At 51.8% G+C, this 17,282-nt stretch overlaps 1 protein-coding gene across 1 annotated transcript in view; it reads right to left on the bottom strand.

The window, feature by feature from the left end:
- NDUFB11 (NADH:ubiquinone oxidoreductase subunit B11) overlaps positions 1–17,282 on the bottom strand; it is a 314,411-nt gene that overhangs the window by 179,269 nt on the left and 117,860 nt on the right. The window contains exon 2 of the mRNA XM_085630294.1: positions 4,294–4,424. Coding sequence (XP_085486420.1) covers positions 4,294–4,424 — 131 coding nt within the window. The remainder of the gene's footprint in view (positions 1–4,293; positions 4,425–17,282) is intronic.

Here is a 17,282-nt window from a genome sequence, read left to right as displayed (position 1 = left end):
CCAAACGCCCAGTAGGCTTAGATTGGGTGACTTCTGAAGGCCCAAGTAGGGAAGTGGCAGCCCAATGCTGAATGCTCTACTTTGCCGTAACTGCCGAAAGAAAGGCTGAAGGCCTTGGAGGGGTGCATCTGCTGAGGTACTGAAGGAACGGCCCGAGAGGGGTGCATCTGCCGAGGTACTGAAGGAACGGCCCGAGAGGGGTGCATCTACCGAGGTACTGAAGGAACGGCCCGAGAGGGGTGCATCTGCCGAGGTACTGAAGGAACGGCCCGAGAGGGGTGCATCTGCCGAGGTACTGAAGGAACGGCCCGAGAGGGGTGCATCTACCGAGGTACTGAAGGAACGGCCCGAGAGGGGTGCATCTGCCGAGGTACTGAAGGAACGGCCCGAGAGGGGTGCATCTGCAGAGGTACTGAAGGAACGGCCTGAGAGGGGGGTGCATCTGCAGAGGTACTGAAGGAACGGCCCGAGAGGGGGGTGCATCTGCAGAGGTACTGAAGGAACGACCCGAGAGGGGTGCATCTGCCGAGGTACTGAAGGAACGGCCCGAGAGGGGTGAATCTGCTGAGAAGCTGAAGGAACGACCCGAGAGGGGTGCATCTGCTGAGGTGCTGAAGGAATGGCCCGAGAGGGGTGAATCTGCTGAGGTACTGAAGGAACGGCCTCAGAGGGTTCATCTGCCGAGGTACTGAAGGAACGACCCGAGAGGGGTGCATCTACCGAGGTACTGAAGAAACGGCCTGAGAGGTGTGCATCTGCTGAGGTTCTGAAGGAACAGCCCGAGAGGGGTGCATCTACCGAGGTACTGAAGGAACGACCCGAGAGGGGTGCATCTACCGAGGTACTGAAGGAACGGCCCGAGAGGGGTGCATCTGCCGAGGTACTGAAGGAACAGCCCGAGAGGGGTGCATCTGCCGAGGTACTGAAGGAACGGCCTGAGAGGGGTGCATCTGCAGAGGTACTGAAGGAACGGCCTGAGAGGGGTGCATCTGCCGAGGTACTGAAGGAACGGCCCGAGAGGGGTGCATCTGCTGAGGTGCTGAAGGAACGGCCTGAGAGGGGGGTGCATCTGCTGAGGTACTGAAGGAACGGCCTGAGAGGGGTGCATCTGCCGAGGTACTGAAGGAACGGCCCGAGAGGGGTGCATCTGCTGAGGTGCTGAAGGAACGGCCCGAGAGGGGTGCATCTGCCGAGGTACTGAAGGAACAGCCCGAGAGGGGTGCATCTGCCGAGGTACTGAAGGAACGGCCTGAGAGGGGGGTGCATCTGCAGAGGTACTGAAGGAACGGCCCGAGAGGGGGGTGCATCTGCAGAGGTACTGAAGGAACGGCCCGAGAGGGGTGCATCTGCCGAGGTACTGAAGGAACGGCCCGAGAGGGGGGTGCATCTGCCGAGGTACTGAAGGAACGGCCTGAGAGGGGTGCATCTGCTGAGGTGCTGAAGGAACGACCCGAGAGGGGTGCATCTGCCGAGAAGCTGAAGGAACGACCCGAGAGGGGGGTGCATCTGCTGAGGTACTGAAGGAACGGCCTCAGAGGGTTCATCTGCCGAGGTACTGAAGGAACGACCCGAGAGGGGTGCATCTACCGAGGTACTGAAGAAACGGCCCGAGAGGGGTGCATCTGCTGAGGTTCTGAAGGAACAGCCCGAGAGGGGTGCATCTACCGAGGTACTGAAGGAACGGCCTGAGAGGGGTTCATCTGCCGAGGTACTGAAGGAACGACCCGAGAGGGGTGCATCTACCGAGGTACTGAAGAAACGGCCTGAGAGGGGTGCATCTGCTGAGGTGCTGAAGGAACGGCCTGAGAGGGGTGCATCTGCTGAGGTTCTGAAGGAACGGCCCGAGAGGGGTGCATCTGCCGAGGTACTGAAGGAACGGCCTGAGAGGGGTGCATCTGCTGAGGTGCTGAAGGAACGGCCTGAGAGGGGTGAATCTGCCGAGGTACTGAAGGAACGGCCTGAGAGGGGTGCATCTGCTGAGGTGCTGAAGGAACGGCCTGAGAGGGGTGCATCTGCCGAGGTACTGAAGGAACGGCCCGAGAGGGGTGCATCTGCTGAGGTTCTGAAGGAACGGCCCGAGAGGGGTGCATCTGCTGAGGTTCTGAAGGAACGGCCTGAGAGGGGTGCATCTGCTGAAGTGCTGAAGGAACGGCCCGAGAGGGGTGAATCTGCTGAGAAGCTGAAGGAACGACCCGAGAGGGGTGCATCTGCCGAGGAACTGAAGAACAGTTGGGCTGAATTTGGGGAACAGTTGGCTCGGGTGTGGAGTACAACTGCTGCAGGCGAAAAGCAGAAGGGGTTCTACTTGGCCCAGTTTGCAGATTCATAGTAGGAGTGGCCCCAGGACTTCAGTGGCAAATAACCTCAACCCCCCCCCCCCCCCCCCCTAGTCGATGCCTAGTGATCGCCAACCAAACTGGGTCAGACAACATCAGTGTGTGAACATATGTCCAGGATATCTGCTTGTAGTTCACAAGTTCGACACCTCTGCACCCAAACGCATGGGCACCTGCTGGCCACACGTATAAGGCCTTCCAAGCTGTTCATCTGACTATGTGAATCACTGACGACAGTTGTAGTGTAGCATTTTAATGCAGGAAACTTTGTTCATAGGGCTGGACCCACTAGCGGCATTTCATCGGGCTTTCAAATGTGTACATTTGATCCAAGTGAGCCCTCAAGGTTCAAGCCTTTGAAGCGGTGATAGGCCGGCAGAGAGTTTCTAAGTCCTACGGTTTCTTTTGGTTTCTTCCAAAATGCATTATTTAACCTATTCACTGATTTACATTACTTACAGCCAAGTAAGGGATGCAAGTAAAGCAATGAAAGTGAGGGAAGCCCTAGGTTCCTTCCACTGATGTATCACAGGTATGTTTTGCAGAGAAATGGTTGCTCTGAGGTGCCTCGGCTAAACTCAAAGCTGGACGAAGGAGCTAGGAACCAGGTGGGCCAGGTGCTACGTGCTGATGGATTAAACCAACATGGCCCTCAGCGCTACTTCTGAGCCTTACACTTCTTTTAGCAGCCTTGAAAGTGGAACCACCTCTGCTCCAGCTCCACCGGTTTGCTTCACGCTGCAGGGACTGCGCTATGCTAGTCACTGCTACAAACCGCATGGAGAGTCAAAGTGCAGGCAGAGCTGCAGATACTGTTTTAAGACATATGTAGCCCCAAAGTCTGCTGTAATCTTAGCAATTTACTTGTTAAAATCCATGCTTGTTTTTCGGTAGATTGTCATATTTCATTTGACTCCTGCCTGCCCTGATTTCCGTTGTCAAGTTGGGGCGGTGGTGTGCTGTGCGTTAAACTGCAGTGTGTGTGTGCCTAGTTCAGCTAGGAGAATCGTCAACGCACTACCCTATTTTTCACCCTATACTTCTCTCAATATATCCTCTACCTCCATTCTCTGACTCACCCCAAGCCTCTTTCTACTACTAGATCTCCAAATAACCCTTTCTAGAATCTTCCTTCCTCTATCCCTTCTTGCATCACCCTAAACCTCATTTAACTACGAAGAATGCCCAAATAATGCTTTCTAAATTCTTCCCTCATGTATCCCTCCTTAGACTCATCCGAGACCATTTTACTGCTATGATCTCCCTGAACCATTTCTAGAGACTCTTCCCGCCCCATCTCTCCTACTATGATCTCCCAATAAACACTTTAGACTCTTCCCTCCTCTATCCTTCCACTATCCTTTTCAATCCAACAAACAGACTCACATGTCCACTGCTTAAATTAATTCATATTTCCCTATCCTAATTCACCACTAATCCTTTTTGGGTTCTTGAGTAGCGTGCTACTCGCCAAAAATAGCTTTGCCGCCTCGTCAGGGGTAGTAAGCGCTATATAAATACAATTACAATATGACACAGCTCCACAGCCCACTTCAATATTCCCTATCTGCTCGTGAGGTGCTGTGTCCACCTGTAAGTGGCAGCACACTTTCCTGGTCTGTGTTCACTTGAAAGTGGCACCACATAGTCCCTGCCTGTGTTCACCTGTAAGCAGCAGCAATTATTACTGCTCTGTGTGCACCTGTAAACGACAGCACATATTCCCGGCCTGTATTCACCTGTAAGCCGCAGCACATATTCCCGGTCTTCTTTCACCTGTAAGGCACAGCACATATTTCGTGTCTCCTGGTGGCTGTGAGGAGCTATATCCACCTGTCTGTGTTCACCTGTAAATGCAGCACATATTCCCTGTCGACTCATGACTGAAGAGCTGTGCCCACTTGGAAGCGGCACGGTCACTGTTCAATACCAGGACACAGCAGAATGCGCTACTCACCCACGGTCCGGCAGGTAGGCCACGAACACTGAGCCCAGTACGATGCACAGGGAGATGCCAGTGAAGAAGGCCAGCCGCATGTTCCACACGTCCACGTGTGGGTCCTCCGAAAAGCCATGGAAGTCTGGGTTCTGGAGAAGAGAGAAAGAAGTGTCAGTGCATGCTGCATGCAGCAGAGACCATTCAAGCAGAGTCCTTATAAAAAATGTTTTATAGGCCCCTGGTGTAGGAGAAAATGGACATTTAATTTCCCCATTATAGATCCCCAGCCACATGGGTTAACATTGCAATAGTTTATGAATTCATAACAAATGGTAGGGATCACCAGAAAATATCTTTCAAGGACTTAGGAGAATGGCATTGATAAATTCAACAACTGGCCTATAAAACATCTTTTATAAGAACCTTGCGTATAACTACATGACTCCCACCCCCCACCCCTGGGACACCTAGGGGAGACTTTAGGTGTTCTGAATATGCAAAAATAATGTAGATCTTCACCCCACAGTGCCCGTAGCACAAAAGTCGATTTTGGGAAGCACTTTACTACAATGTGGAAAGAGAAATGTGCAATTTCTCTATCCCCATGGCATTTAAAACCTATTTTATAAAGTTCCTCCCTATAATTGCTTGAACCCCTCCCCCCCTCCAACACCTGGGACCCTGGGGTACTTAATACACCAAAATATTGTAGTTTATCAATTTGAAAGTGCCCCTACCACTAAAATCGAGTTTGGGCACAATTTAAATTTAAAAACAGTCCTGCTTGTACATTACAGTCTTGCAGTTTAGGAATACAGCCATCCTTCAAGGTACTGATATTTCATACTACACTTTACAGCCACAGAGTTAAAGAAAACCACATTTCCCTTCCCTCTACATATACTGCTGGCTCGGAGTTCAGGAATGCACCCATCACTTGTGTGCCATGGATTACAGACTACGGTTTAAGAACATAGCTATCCTCAGATGACCCACTACAAATTCGAGGTCTAGCAATACAGCTGCGCCTCAGGCTACACTGATAATAAACTCGGAGTTACAGATGCAGCGGTCTCAGGTTACAGATATTACAGGTCATAGTAATACAGTTATCCTCTGCATTCACAAAATGTGTTAGTATTAGGAACGTTTACTGATACTAATTTGCTTGTAAAACAATTCTCAAATATACAGTCGAAGTAGGCTGAATAAGTACATGCCCTATAGTTGCCATATGCCCACACAGCTCATGTATACATTGATAGTTCTTCGTGCCACCCATGCCCCTTACATCATGAAGAAAGCTGCCCACTATGGCGACACAATGCTTCCTGGCAACTAAGATCCACCAACCGAAGCCCTCAAACCAGCCCTTGGCATCACCCTGTGAGTCTGCGGGCACCAAAATGGGTGAAGCTTTTTGCTGGGCCTGGACCGCCCTGCCTAAATTACCTACTGCCCTAAAACCCCCCGGAGCCGACGGACACCGGCCTTCAAGTCCCCTGAAGACAAAGGAGCTGCTGCTGTTCCCAAACCGGAGCAGCTAAACCAAGGTGGAGAGCCGAGCAGAGGCCACTGGGTGCAGGTGAGAGGATGGGTGGTGACCCACCCTGATGGGCACACACTGCCTTCAACAATGAACACCTGGAATGTTCTCCCCATCCCCTCCCTTAGGGGACCCATGCTCCACACCCTCTTCCGGCCAAGGACACCTCCAGTGTCCCGCTCTGCGGCACACCTACTACACACAGGTTGGTACCGAGACTGGGAGCATGACCCCCACAAATGAGTATGTGTGCCAAGGCATACTAAACCTGCAACTGTAACCTCCACTTGGAAGTGCCCAGTGCCATTACCTTCCACCCCAGTACAATGACCCCACATGGTACTTGACCCATCATGAAAGGTCACAGAGGCAGGATGGTCCTCTAGGGGCAGAGGATTCAACCAGGGCTTTAAGTGGGCCGGGTCTCACCGGTGCTGAGCAGCGGCAGTTTTTTAAAGGGGGCCTTGAAACGGGTCTCTATAGGGCTCTGTTTGTGCCCTGGCACAGGTGGACTGCAGTGACAGCAGGCACATCGATGTACGCTGCTCACACTGCTCACTTCCCACAAGTACAGAAGTTACGGCATGACATCATGCCAAGTGAGCGTTGTAGGGCAAGGAAAATCCTTGCTTCTTACATCTCCCATGTGTCTGCTTTTTAAACACTAGACTCCGAGGGCTGTTGCCAGAAAGGGGGCCCTATTGAATAGCGCGCACTGCAAATTGCCACTTCTCTTTTTGTAACTCAGAAGCAGCAACATTGTCGTGGCGTCACCAGGGCTTTAAGTGGTAGCTTTTTCAATATTATATACAAGCTATAGTTGCTGCTTTTTTATCTTATGCAACTAACAACCATTGACAAAGCCAATAGTCCTGACTTGTAGGTATGATGTGACTTGTATCACATATCTGGATGCAATGACAGAAACAGCAAAATACCAGTCGGGCGGCACACTATGCTAAGCTCAGATTTTTAACTGATGTGTTTTAAGCCACGCCCTTAATTACATTGGCCACGCCCCTTTAAGAGGACCCCCCCCGTTTTTTCATCCCACTTAAAGCCCTGGATCCAACCATGCCTGAGAAATGACCCTCTTTGCTGCTCAGTATCCTCCAATCACAACTGCGAGGGGCCAGTGGCATAGCACAGTCCTAGAAGACTGAGGGCCATTTCTGCAATCCAGTGACCCCGGAAACACCATGAAACAGCCGCTAGTCTAACATCAAACACTAAGTTATTTAAACGTTTTATTACTACCCCATCCGTGAGGTTCTACGAGTAAGAAACCCAGAGGGGGCTGAAAAGACGAGCGGTGCAATAGAAGCGACTTCAAGGACTAGACAGGAAACCGGCTTTCAATCCCCCGAGCTTCCTGATAGGCTCTCAAGACCATCGACGTCATCAGCAGGAACAGCTCTGCAACAGGGAATGCATTATCGCTGGGCATTAACGCGCAGGGGAGCACATTCCTTCAAACCACAGAGTTTTAGGGACAAGGGGGAGGTTCACTTTTATTGGGAAAGAATGACTTCCCCTTGCACAGTCCATCGGCTGCTCCTCTGTGTAACGAACACTTACGGCACCCAATGGGCTGCTTACAGACCATTCTTCCATTCACCAGAACTCCCTCCTACGCGGATGTCTTCTGGCTTTCACTGCGCGGGGGTGAGAGGACAGAGGGGATGAAAGAACGGCCGACTCCAGGGCTGGAGAGGGAATGGAGGGCGGAGTGGCGAGAGAAAACAGCGGTCAGGATTGAAAGAGGCCTAGGAAAAGCAACAGGCAGCCAGGGAACGTACAGGGCCAACAAGGAGAGTGTGTCGGGGAAGTCGGGGTACGACAGTGCGCGCAAGGGGTACAGACCCTGCGCACAGAGGGTTCGAAGCGCTTACAGAGAGAGAGAGAGCGCTTATGGGGCAGGGCATAAGGCGTAGACTCGGACTGTGCGCATGGTGGCAAGAACATGCGCTCAAGGGGTGGTGTGCGTATGGGATTTAAAGCGCCCCCAAAACGAGGGTGTGTATGAAACAGCGGGTCGAACCTTGCCCAGAGCGCGGGCAAGGGGTAGACAAAGGTCGCACCGAGGAAGCGCGTTCATGGGAAGGAACACCAGGAAGAGACGACGAGGGAGCGTTGAGAGGGGTGGGGCAAAAGACAAGAGTATCGGGGGGGGGGGGGGGGGGGTGTACCGAACTAATCCCAGAGAGGACTTTAGGTGTGTACAAAAGCAACGGAATTGAGACGGTGAACCCAGAAGAATAACTAAGGAGGTAAGTTATGGGGCACTGGTAGGAGCGGGGGGCGGAGAGGGCGAGCATCACACAGGGGGCACAAAGGATGCCGCACAAAGACCCCGAAGGCAGCGTCAGAGCCGAGGAGGGCAGGCACCGAACGGGGGACCTTGGAGCCTCGAACAAAGGCCGCCAGCGATAATGAGCCTCGCCGGCGGCTTTCATTCGCGGCTTCTTTTTCATCATCTGCAGCCGAACGCGGGACAAGAGAACGGCGACGAACCGGGCACGACATCTAAAGGATGCGGCTCTCAGGGCCTGTCAGAAAGGACGGCGGACGGGCACGTGGCTTCCCTCGTGCAAAGCCCGACAGCCAAACGCAAGTGTGGTGCCAACCAGGACACCTCCGAGGAGGAAGCCAGGCGCCAACCAAGATACCACTGAGGGGGCAGCCAGGCGCCAACCAAGGGGCCACTGAGGAGGAAGCCAGGCGCCAACCAAGGGACCACTGACAAGGAAGCCAGGTGCCAACCAGGAGACCACTGAGGAGGGAGCTCCAAGTGCCAACCGAAGGACTAGCATGAGACGACTGCCAACCAAGATACCACTGAGAAGGAAGCCAGGTGCCAACCAAGGGCCTAGCAGGAGATGACTGCCAACCAAAAGTCATTGAGGAGGAAGCCAGGTGCCAACCAAAGGACCACTGAGGAAGACAGGTGCCAACCAAGGGACCACTGAGAAGGAAGCCAGGCGCCAACCAAGGGAGCACCAGGCACCAACCGAAGGATAGCATGAGACTACTGCCAAACAAGAGACTACTGAGAAAGGAAGCCAGTCACCAACCAAGGGACTAGCAGGAGACGACTGCCAACCAAGAGAGCACGGAGGAGGAAGCCAGGCGCCAACAGAGGGACTAGCATGAGACGACTGCCAACAAAGAGACCACTGAGGAGGAAGCCAGGTGCCAGCCAAGTGACCACTGAGGAGAAAGCCAGGTGTCAATCAAGGGACTAGCAGGAGACAACTGCCAACCAAGAGAGCACTGACGAGGAAGCCAGGCGCCAACCAAAGGACCACTGAGGAAGAAGCCAGGTGCCAACCTAAGGACCACTAAGGAGGAAGCCAGGCACCAACCAAGGGACTAGCAGGAGATGACTGCCAACCAAGGGAAGGACCACTGAGGAGGAAGCCGGGCACCAACCAAGGGACTAGCAGGAGATGACTGACAATCAAGTAACCCCGGAGGAGGAAGCCAGGCCCCAACCAAGGGAAGGACAACTGAGGAGGAAGCCAGTCCCCAACCAAGGGACCACTGAGGAGGAAGCCAGTCCCCAACCAAGGGACCACTGAGGAGGAAGCCAGTCCCCAACCCAGGGACCACTGAGGAGGAAGCCAGTCCCCAACCCAGGGACCACTGTGGAGGAAGCCAGGCACCAACCAAGGGACTAGCAGGAGATGACTGCCAACCAAGGGAAGGACCACTGAGGAGGAAGCTGGGCACCAACCAAGGGACTAGCAGGAGATGACTGCCAACCAAGTAACCCCTGAGGAGGAAGCCAGGCCCCAACCAAGGGAAGGACAACTGAGGAGGAAGCCAGCCCCCAACCAAGGGACCACTGAGGAGGAAGCCAGTCCCCAACCAAGGGACCACTGAGGAGGAAGCCAGTCCCCAACCAAGGGACCACTGAGGAGGAAGCCAGTCCCCAACCCAGGGACCACTGAGGAGGAAGCCAGTCCCCAACCCAGGGACCAGCAGGAGGCGACTGGGCACCCAGGGACCAGCAGGAGGCGACTGGGCACCCAGGGACCAGCAGGAGGCGACTGGGCACCCAGGGACCAGCAGGAGGCGACTAGACGCCCACTCCGGGACCAGCAGGAGATGACCCGCCCACTCCGGGACCAGCAGGAGACGACCCGCCCACTCCGGGACCAGCAGGAGACGACCCGCCCACTCCGGGACCAGCAGGAGACGACCCGCCCACTCCGGGACCAGCAGGAGACGACCCGCCCACTCCGGGACCAGCAGGAGACGACCCGCCCACTCCGGGACCAGCAGGAGACGACCCGCCCACTCCGGGACCAGCAGGAGACGACCCGCCCACTCCGGGACCAGAAGGAGGCGACCCGACCCGCCCACTCCGGGACCAGAAGGAGACGTCCCGCCCACTCCGGGACCAGCAGGAGATGACCCGCCCACCCAGGGACCAGCAGCTGACGACCCGCCCACCCAGGGACCAGCGGCAGACGACCCGCCCACCCAGGGACCAACAGGAGATGGCCGCCCACCAAGGAAGTGGGAGGAGAAAGGACGTGACACCAGCTAATAAAGCATAGTCCGGTTCAAACCGGTTGCAGGGGCTACCGGTCCCTGCTCTGGTACGAAACTGGACAAAGGAAATGGGTGTAGCCACCCCTCTTTCCTGACCCTCCCATAGGTGGGTCCCCAGAGTATGTCCAACCCCTTCCTTGGGTATAAAGAAGGAACCCCTGACTACAGGACTTTAGATTACACCTGAATTAAACTCTGATACTGAATCCTGGAACTTCGACGATCTACATTGAACTAGATGACTGAAGAATCTCCCTTGGAGTAAAGGAGTTACTCCCCTGCAAGGCAGGCACCAAAGACGCATCTGTCCGGTTTGCATCTCTGAAGCTCCCGCCGGTTTCCGAAGAATTTTGCAACACAGGAGGTGGGTTTCCATGGTCTCTGAGGTCGATCTGTGCACTCCGCAATTCTGAGGCCTGTATCCCTCGTGGAAGACTGTGCAACTCGAACCCCTGGACATCGCAACCATTTGCAGAAGCATCAGCTTTCCAGCGACTCCTGCAGCTGAGCATTGGGTTACTTGTAGCCCTGACCCTGAGCAGCATTTGCACAGAAGATTGCCTGTTTACACTCCACGAGTGTTCCATGAGCTGGCCCTTTGTGTTTTCTCTTGAGGTTCCTTCCCGATCCCTAGTCCGTCGACTGGTGGGTCTCTGTGAAGACAACTTCCAATTGGGCTTACCTGGTTGCTCCAGACGTGCCCTGACTCTCCATCGCTTGGGGAGTCCCCAGGACGGTGCTGGTCCGCACCGAAGCATCTTTTCTCTTCCTGTGTGGGTTGCTGTTGCCAAGGCTTGTTGGGTCCAATCCGGGCACCGACACCGCAGCACTCGACATCCTTTGATGGACAGCTCTAATCTAGCTCCTGGTCGTCCTCGACGCCTCCTGGTCCTCGTGGCTGCAGAGTCAAGCTTCACCTCTTCGCACCTGAAACACCCGACATCGGTGGGCATTCGTCTATCGTGCCCCTGGTCACTGACAAGTGACCCAGACTCTATCCCCTCTGCTTTCAGGTTCTTCTGATCTTCGATCCAGGCTTGGATCACACCAGACACTCTTCTCCTTCCCGGCAGCAGCACTTTGCAGCAGATCGCCATTGAAATCAACGACGATTCCCGACACCATTTAACACCTATGCACCCAGCTTCCCTGGGTGAGGTAACTCAAGTACTACGGTGCTCCCGTGGGTGTTGTCCCCAGAACCCCTTAAGTCTAAAGGGGCTTGCCCAAAGTCCACTCCTAAGTGTCCTTAACTTCTAAAATTCCAACTGCGACTTTCCCATGGAATAGTACAGAGCTTGTAGCTGTGTTCTCATACTGCACATGTCCACCGTGGGTCTCCTGTGTCACTACCTTGGGTGGTTCCTTGGGGTCCCAGTGATTCTACATGCTCTAGGCACTGTCTAGTCAAGTCGTGGTTCTTATACCACTTTCTTAATTTATGGTTGGTCCGCCCCTAGGGCCCATTGTATATTGTGCTATTTACTGTCGTTTTAGAATTGTATTATTTTGGGCCTTGCTCTCTAACTTCATAAAGAGGTTAGTAGAGTGTGTTTAGAAATATATATCTATATCTATCTATCTATCTATCTATCCCTGGTGTGGTTCTCCTTTCATTTAGTAATTCAAGAGGTTATAATCTGGTAAACCAAGCTGCTTTACTCTCCAAGACTTAGCCTGAAGGATACTCTCCATAGCTACCACTAGGATAGCTTTCAATAAAGGTTGTCTTTAAACCTATCATCAATAAGGGTTGTTTGGACTGGTGCAAGGTGCCCACTATAAATAGTGGACAGCATATGCCAGGCCAACTTCTCACATTGGTGTGCAGCGGTTGGATTCAAGCTTGCTATTGTTGTACCAGATAATCTCTTGGAGTGACTCACTGAAAACCACTATAGGTACATATAAATCAAGTTTAGAATACAGTAAGTTCTACTGAAGTTAGAGTTGTGTCTCAAGGGCTTAGCACACCCTTTCTACAACTCAAGAGAGTTTAGTAGGCCCCACTAGAGTAGGTAGGTGCATACACTACACTACACTACACTAGTCATGTCTTCAAGGGCAGAAGCTAGTGGGCCTCTCCCAACTAAATATGACATATCAAGAATTGAGGACTATGTGTGCCTCAAGGAAATTGAAGACAGGGAAAAGCCCAACCACACAACATGTCAAAGATGTTGCTGGCAGATGACCTCAGAAAGACCCCAGGTCTGATGAGGTAGGCAGAGTGGGTGGGGCAGCAGAAGAGGAAAGGCCAAGAGGTGACCACACCTATGACCAGGACTCTGATGCTGACCAGGAGGATCAAGATGATTCTAACCTGGAAAATCCAATCCACCCTGAATGTGAGGAAGAAGGCCTCAGTGGTCCTCTCTATACCCCACCTGGAAGGGTTGGTGGTGTGCCAAGAAGATCAAGATCTCCTTCACTGGAGTCTAATCATTCTGGTGCATCTGGAGGGACCTCTGTCTCATAGCACCATTTTCCCACAGAGGAGGTGGGAGTCTTATGAGAAAAAATGCAGACTCATCCAGTTTGAAGAAGCTAAGCTTAGGATAAAGAGGGAACAGTTAGCTTTGGACAGGGAATCCCTGGAGCTTAAGAGAGCTTCACATAGATGGGGGCTAGAGCCCCATGGTGGCAGCAACAGTGTCCCTAGAGGTAGAGAGCATACTCATGACCATAGGAACCTGAACGAGATTGTCCCTCCCTACCAGAGTGGGGATGACATCCACAAATGGATAACTGCACTGGAAGGAAAGGGCCTGTAAAGTACAGAGGGTCCCTCAGGAGCAGTGGGCAGCAATCCTGTGGCTCTCCTTTGCAGACAAAGGTAGAGACAAGCTCCTCACTGTTAGAGAAGAGGATGCTGACAATTACACAGTCTTGAAGAGTGCACTGATAGATTGGTTTGGCCTAACCACTGAACAGTACAGGTTGAAGTTCAGGGATACCCAAAAGGCACAGACTAAAGACTGGATTGACTTTGTAGATTGTGCTACTAAGGCTCTGGGGGCTGGTTATTTGGCAGTAAAGTGTGTGATTTTAAAGGATTATACCATTTGATTATGAGCGAGCAGATCCTTAATTGTGTCAGAAGGCAGACAAATGGATCAGAACCAGGGTGTGGCAGAAGGTTCAGAACAAAGGTGGTGACTCCAAGACGCAGGATTCTCAAAACTCTGACAAGGGTGGGGACAAGGGTAAAGACCAGAAGTCTTCAAGGTCCCCAAAAATCTGCATCTGGGGAGAGGGGGGGGGGGGGGGGGGGAAGGGGGTGAGTCCCAATCTAACAAAGGAAAAGGTCAAAAGAAACCACGGTGTAATATCTGTAAACAGAATACCCATTGGACAAGTGACTGTACCAAGTCCAAAGACTCAACTCCAGCCACCATTGCCCCTAAGGCAACTGTTCCCTAGTTCAGCTCCAAGTGGTGGTACTCAGAATAAGGGTGTAGTAGGGTTAACCCTGGGTTCTGAGGTGGAGTCTGGCCTAGTCAGAGTTCCAACTCAGGCTGTACTGATCTGTGATGGACGCATGGATATAGCCTCCTTTGTGAGTCCCAGTAATCTGGGCAAATACAGACAGTAGCCGTTAATCAATGGAAAAGAGGCTTTGGCATTCAGGGGCACAGGAGCAAGCGTCACAATGGCGACAAAAGATCTTGTGGCTCCTAAGCAGATCATACTTGGTGAAATGTACCAAATGACCAATGCTAGCAATGTCAGGACAGACCATTCCTTGGCAGTTGTTAATTTCTCCTGGGGACGGGTAACTGGCCTTAAGAAAGTGGTGGCAAGTGCAGACCTCCCTGTTGAATGCTTGTTTGGCAATGATTTGGAAACTTCAGCTTGGGCTGAAGTGGAGCTCAGGACTCATGCAGCAATGTTGGGAATCCCTGCACGTGTTTGCTGTGACCTGGTCTCAGTCAAAAATGTCAAAAGCTGAACAGGCCCTGGATCCTGGTAGAATGGACCAGGCACCTCTCAAGAAAAGGAGCAGCAGGGGTAAGGCAGTGTCTTCCCCCCTGGCTCAGGAAGCAGATCAGTCTCTTGAGGGAGATGATCTCAGGCCTGAAGAATGAACTGTCCCAGATGAGCTTGAACCTGACCAGGTTGAGTTCTTGGGGACAGGGGGCCTTACAGGGCAGATCTGAGCCAGGAGCAGCTGAGCTGCCCTTCTCTTGAACCCCTCAGAAAGCAAGCTGCATTTAGTAATTCAAGAGGTTACAATCGGGTAAACCAAGCTGCTTTACATTCCTTCAAGACTTAGCCTGAAGGCTGCTCTCCATAGCTACCACTAGGATAGCTTTCAATAAAGGTTGTCTTTAAACCTATCATCAATAAGGGTTGTTTGGACTGGTGCAAGGTGCCGACTATAACTAGTGGACAGCATATGCCAGGCCATCTTCTCACAATTACTGGTAAAAGACCCACGTTCTCCACAATTAATAACCACACCCACTGTCCATTGGTGTATTAAAATCTTGACTGGTCTCTGTAAACCGTCCTCAATAGGACTATTAATAAATAATTAGATTCTCTACGCTTGACTCAATATTTCTCTCAAAGAAGCAGCCACAATATCGGTTTAAAAAAAATCTGAATTTTGTACTGCTTACCAAAAGACCAACTAGTAGGGGCCCTGGCAACCAACCAAAAGCCAATTGAGAAAAATCCAGGCGACTAGAAAGGGACCAAAAAGCAGATCCGGTGATACCAATCAAGAGACCAACCAACCTGCATCCTGACAATCAACCAGGGACTCAAACAGGGGGTGGCCTGACCAGAAGTCGTGAGAAACCAAGAGCACAATAACTTGCCAACAAAGAGACCACCAGAGTGAACCTAGCCATAACCTAAGAGATCAACCAGCAGCAAAGCCAAGAGACCAACCAGAAGTTGACCAGACTGGCAAATAAGAGATAAGAAAATAAGATACCATGTAACTAACCATGGAGAGGGTAGACCATACCAAGAGACTGTTTGAAACCCATGCCACAGCCACGAAGCCAGGCAGGTAGAATACTTACCAAGAGACATTTTAGAAACAGCAAATTAAAAACTAACCCGAAAAAGGTCTGGCTACTAGGTCCAAGGAGGAGTCCAAGACACAGACCAGGAGACCAAGCAAAACAGGAGGCCTAAATGCAAACCAAGACTCCAACCCAAAAGTGGTCCAACCACTACCAAAGGGACAAAAATGTAGCAGACTAGAACACCGATCAAGAGTAGGCCAAGGGGCAAAAGCCAAGGACGGGAAAATTGAATACCTCACCACCAACCAATCAGCCATTCTTAAGGATGCTTGGCTAGTGGCCAAGAATTCTAATAAAAGAAGGAGCCAACCCACCAGCTCAGAGATCAATTGGGAGGAGAAACAACCACCAGCAAGAATTATAAGCCAAGCCTACTCACAGAAAGAAAAGCTGACAACCTCATGGTTAACTAGAAAGGGAAATGTGACCAAGACACTCAAAGATACCATTACTCTGACAAAACAACAGAATACCAACTGGTTTCAACAAGATCGACCCAGATGAGAGTTCGCCATGAAGCTTCTGGAGACTACGACAACTGAAGGCTTGCCGGAAGGGGATTATATACTCAAGTAAAAAAAGGTCCTAGGAAGTTGATACTGCTTTCATAACATATAATCCTAAACGCCTCCTGGGATACTTTCAATAGAAGTATTGGTTGGGGGTGGGGGAAGAGACATAAAACAAGCCTCCAACTGTTATCTACTTTTTCACTATCTCTTTCTTATTCCATGTCTTTCGTAGTTTATTTTAGTAGCTTTAAAGCATCCATGAAGGTTTAACCACCAAGGGTGGGAGCAGCAAGGGCAGAAGTAGGAGAGGAACACACATTCATATAAAGAGCTTGAAATTAGGATGGAAAAAATTGGCTACAATGGTGGAGAACGGGACGGGTAAATAGAGAGCACTGAAGGATAAGTTACTTCCCTTCAATAACGCCTTATTTTGTAGAGACATGATCTAGCCGTGGATTCCTTACCTTTGAACTTCCAGGCCTCAGGCTGGATCCAGAAGATTTTTCATAGCAGCACCCCTGCGTGCCGGTAGATGGCATTGGGCGACTCCGTGCAACCTCGGTTTCGTGTTAGTCATCGTTGTGACATTCATGTCGTCAATATAACAGCCACTCCGGCGCGTTGACATCAGTTCTTTTCTTTCCACGCCAGCCAGTGCTGATCCATCGAAGAGCTACCCCGTCATTTTTTAACAGACTTTGACTCATTGTCGACTCCTTTTGGTGTGCCAGGGATGTCTAGCAAGAAGATCTCAGGGTTCAAGCCGTGCGATGCCTGTAACTGCGTCATGTCGGTCACAGACCCTCACTTAGTGGCAACCCAGCTTCCCTCCCTGCCCACTTACCCCACAAAGCTTGGTGGTCCAAGCTTCCACTTCCCGTGGCGCGTTCCTTTCCACATCCCCGGACAAGGAATCCAAAAGACTGGAAAACTTTGGGAAGAAAATGTTCTTTTCCGCCAGTCTAGCATTGCAGTCAGTGAACATCGCATGCCTTTTGGGCCGCTATTCCCATTTGATATTGGATACAGTTGCGCAGGTGCTGCCCAGAGTCTCAGAGGACAGGGTTCTGCTCTCCCAAGCAGTTCCAGACGGCACAGATGCAGCGAAGTTCACCATACGCAGTGGCTTGGGCACGACGCACTCGCTAGATGGAGCGATTTCCTCGACAGTGGCCATACGATGCCACGCCTGGCCGAGGATGTCTGAATTTTCAGAGGATGTCCAAGCTAACCTTATGGACATGCCCTTTGATGGTCCCATCTTTTCAGAGACTAAGCTGATGCAGTGCTTGAGCGTTTTAAGGACTCACAAGCTACGGCCAAGTCCTTAGGCCTCAGGTTCGC

The sequence above is a fragment of the Triturus cristatus genome, chromosome 10 (genome assembly GCF_964204655.1).
Source record: "Triturus cristatus chromosome 10, aTriCri1.1, whole genome shotgun sequence".
Lineage (NCBI taxonomy): Eukaryota > Metazoa > Chordata > Amphibia > Caudata > Salamandridae > Triturus > Triturus cristatus.
Note: the sequence above shows the minus strand (reverse complement) of the source record. Positions and strands in the feature narration are given on the sequence as shown.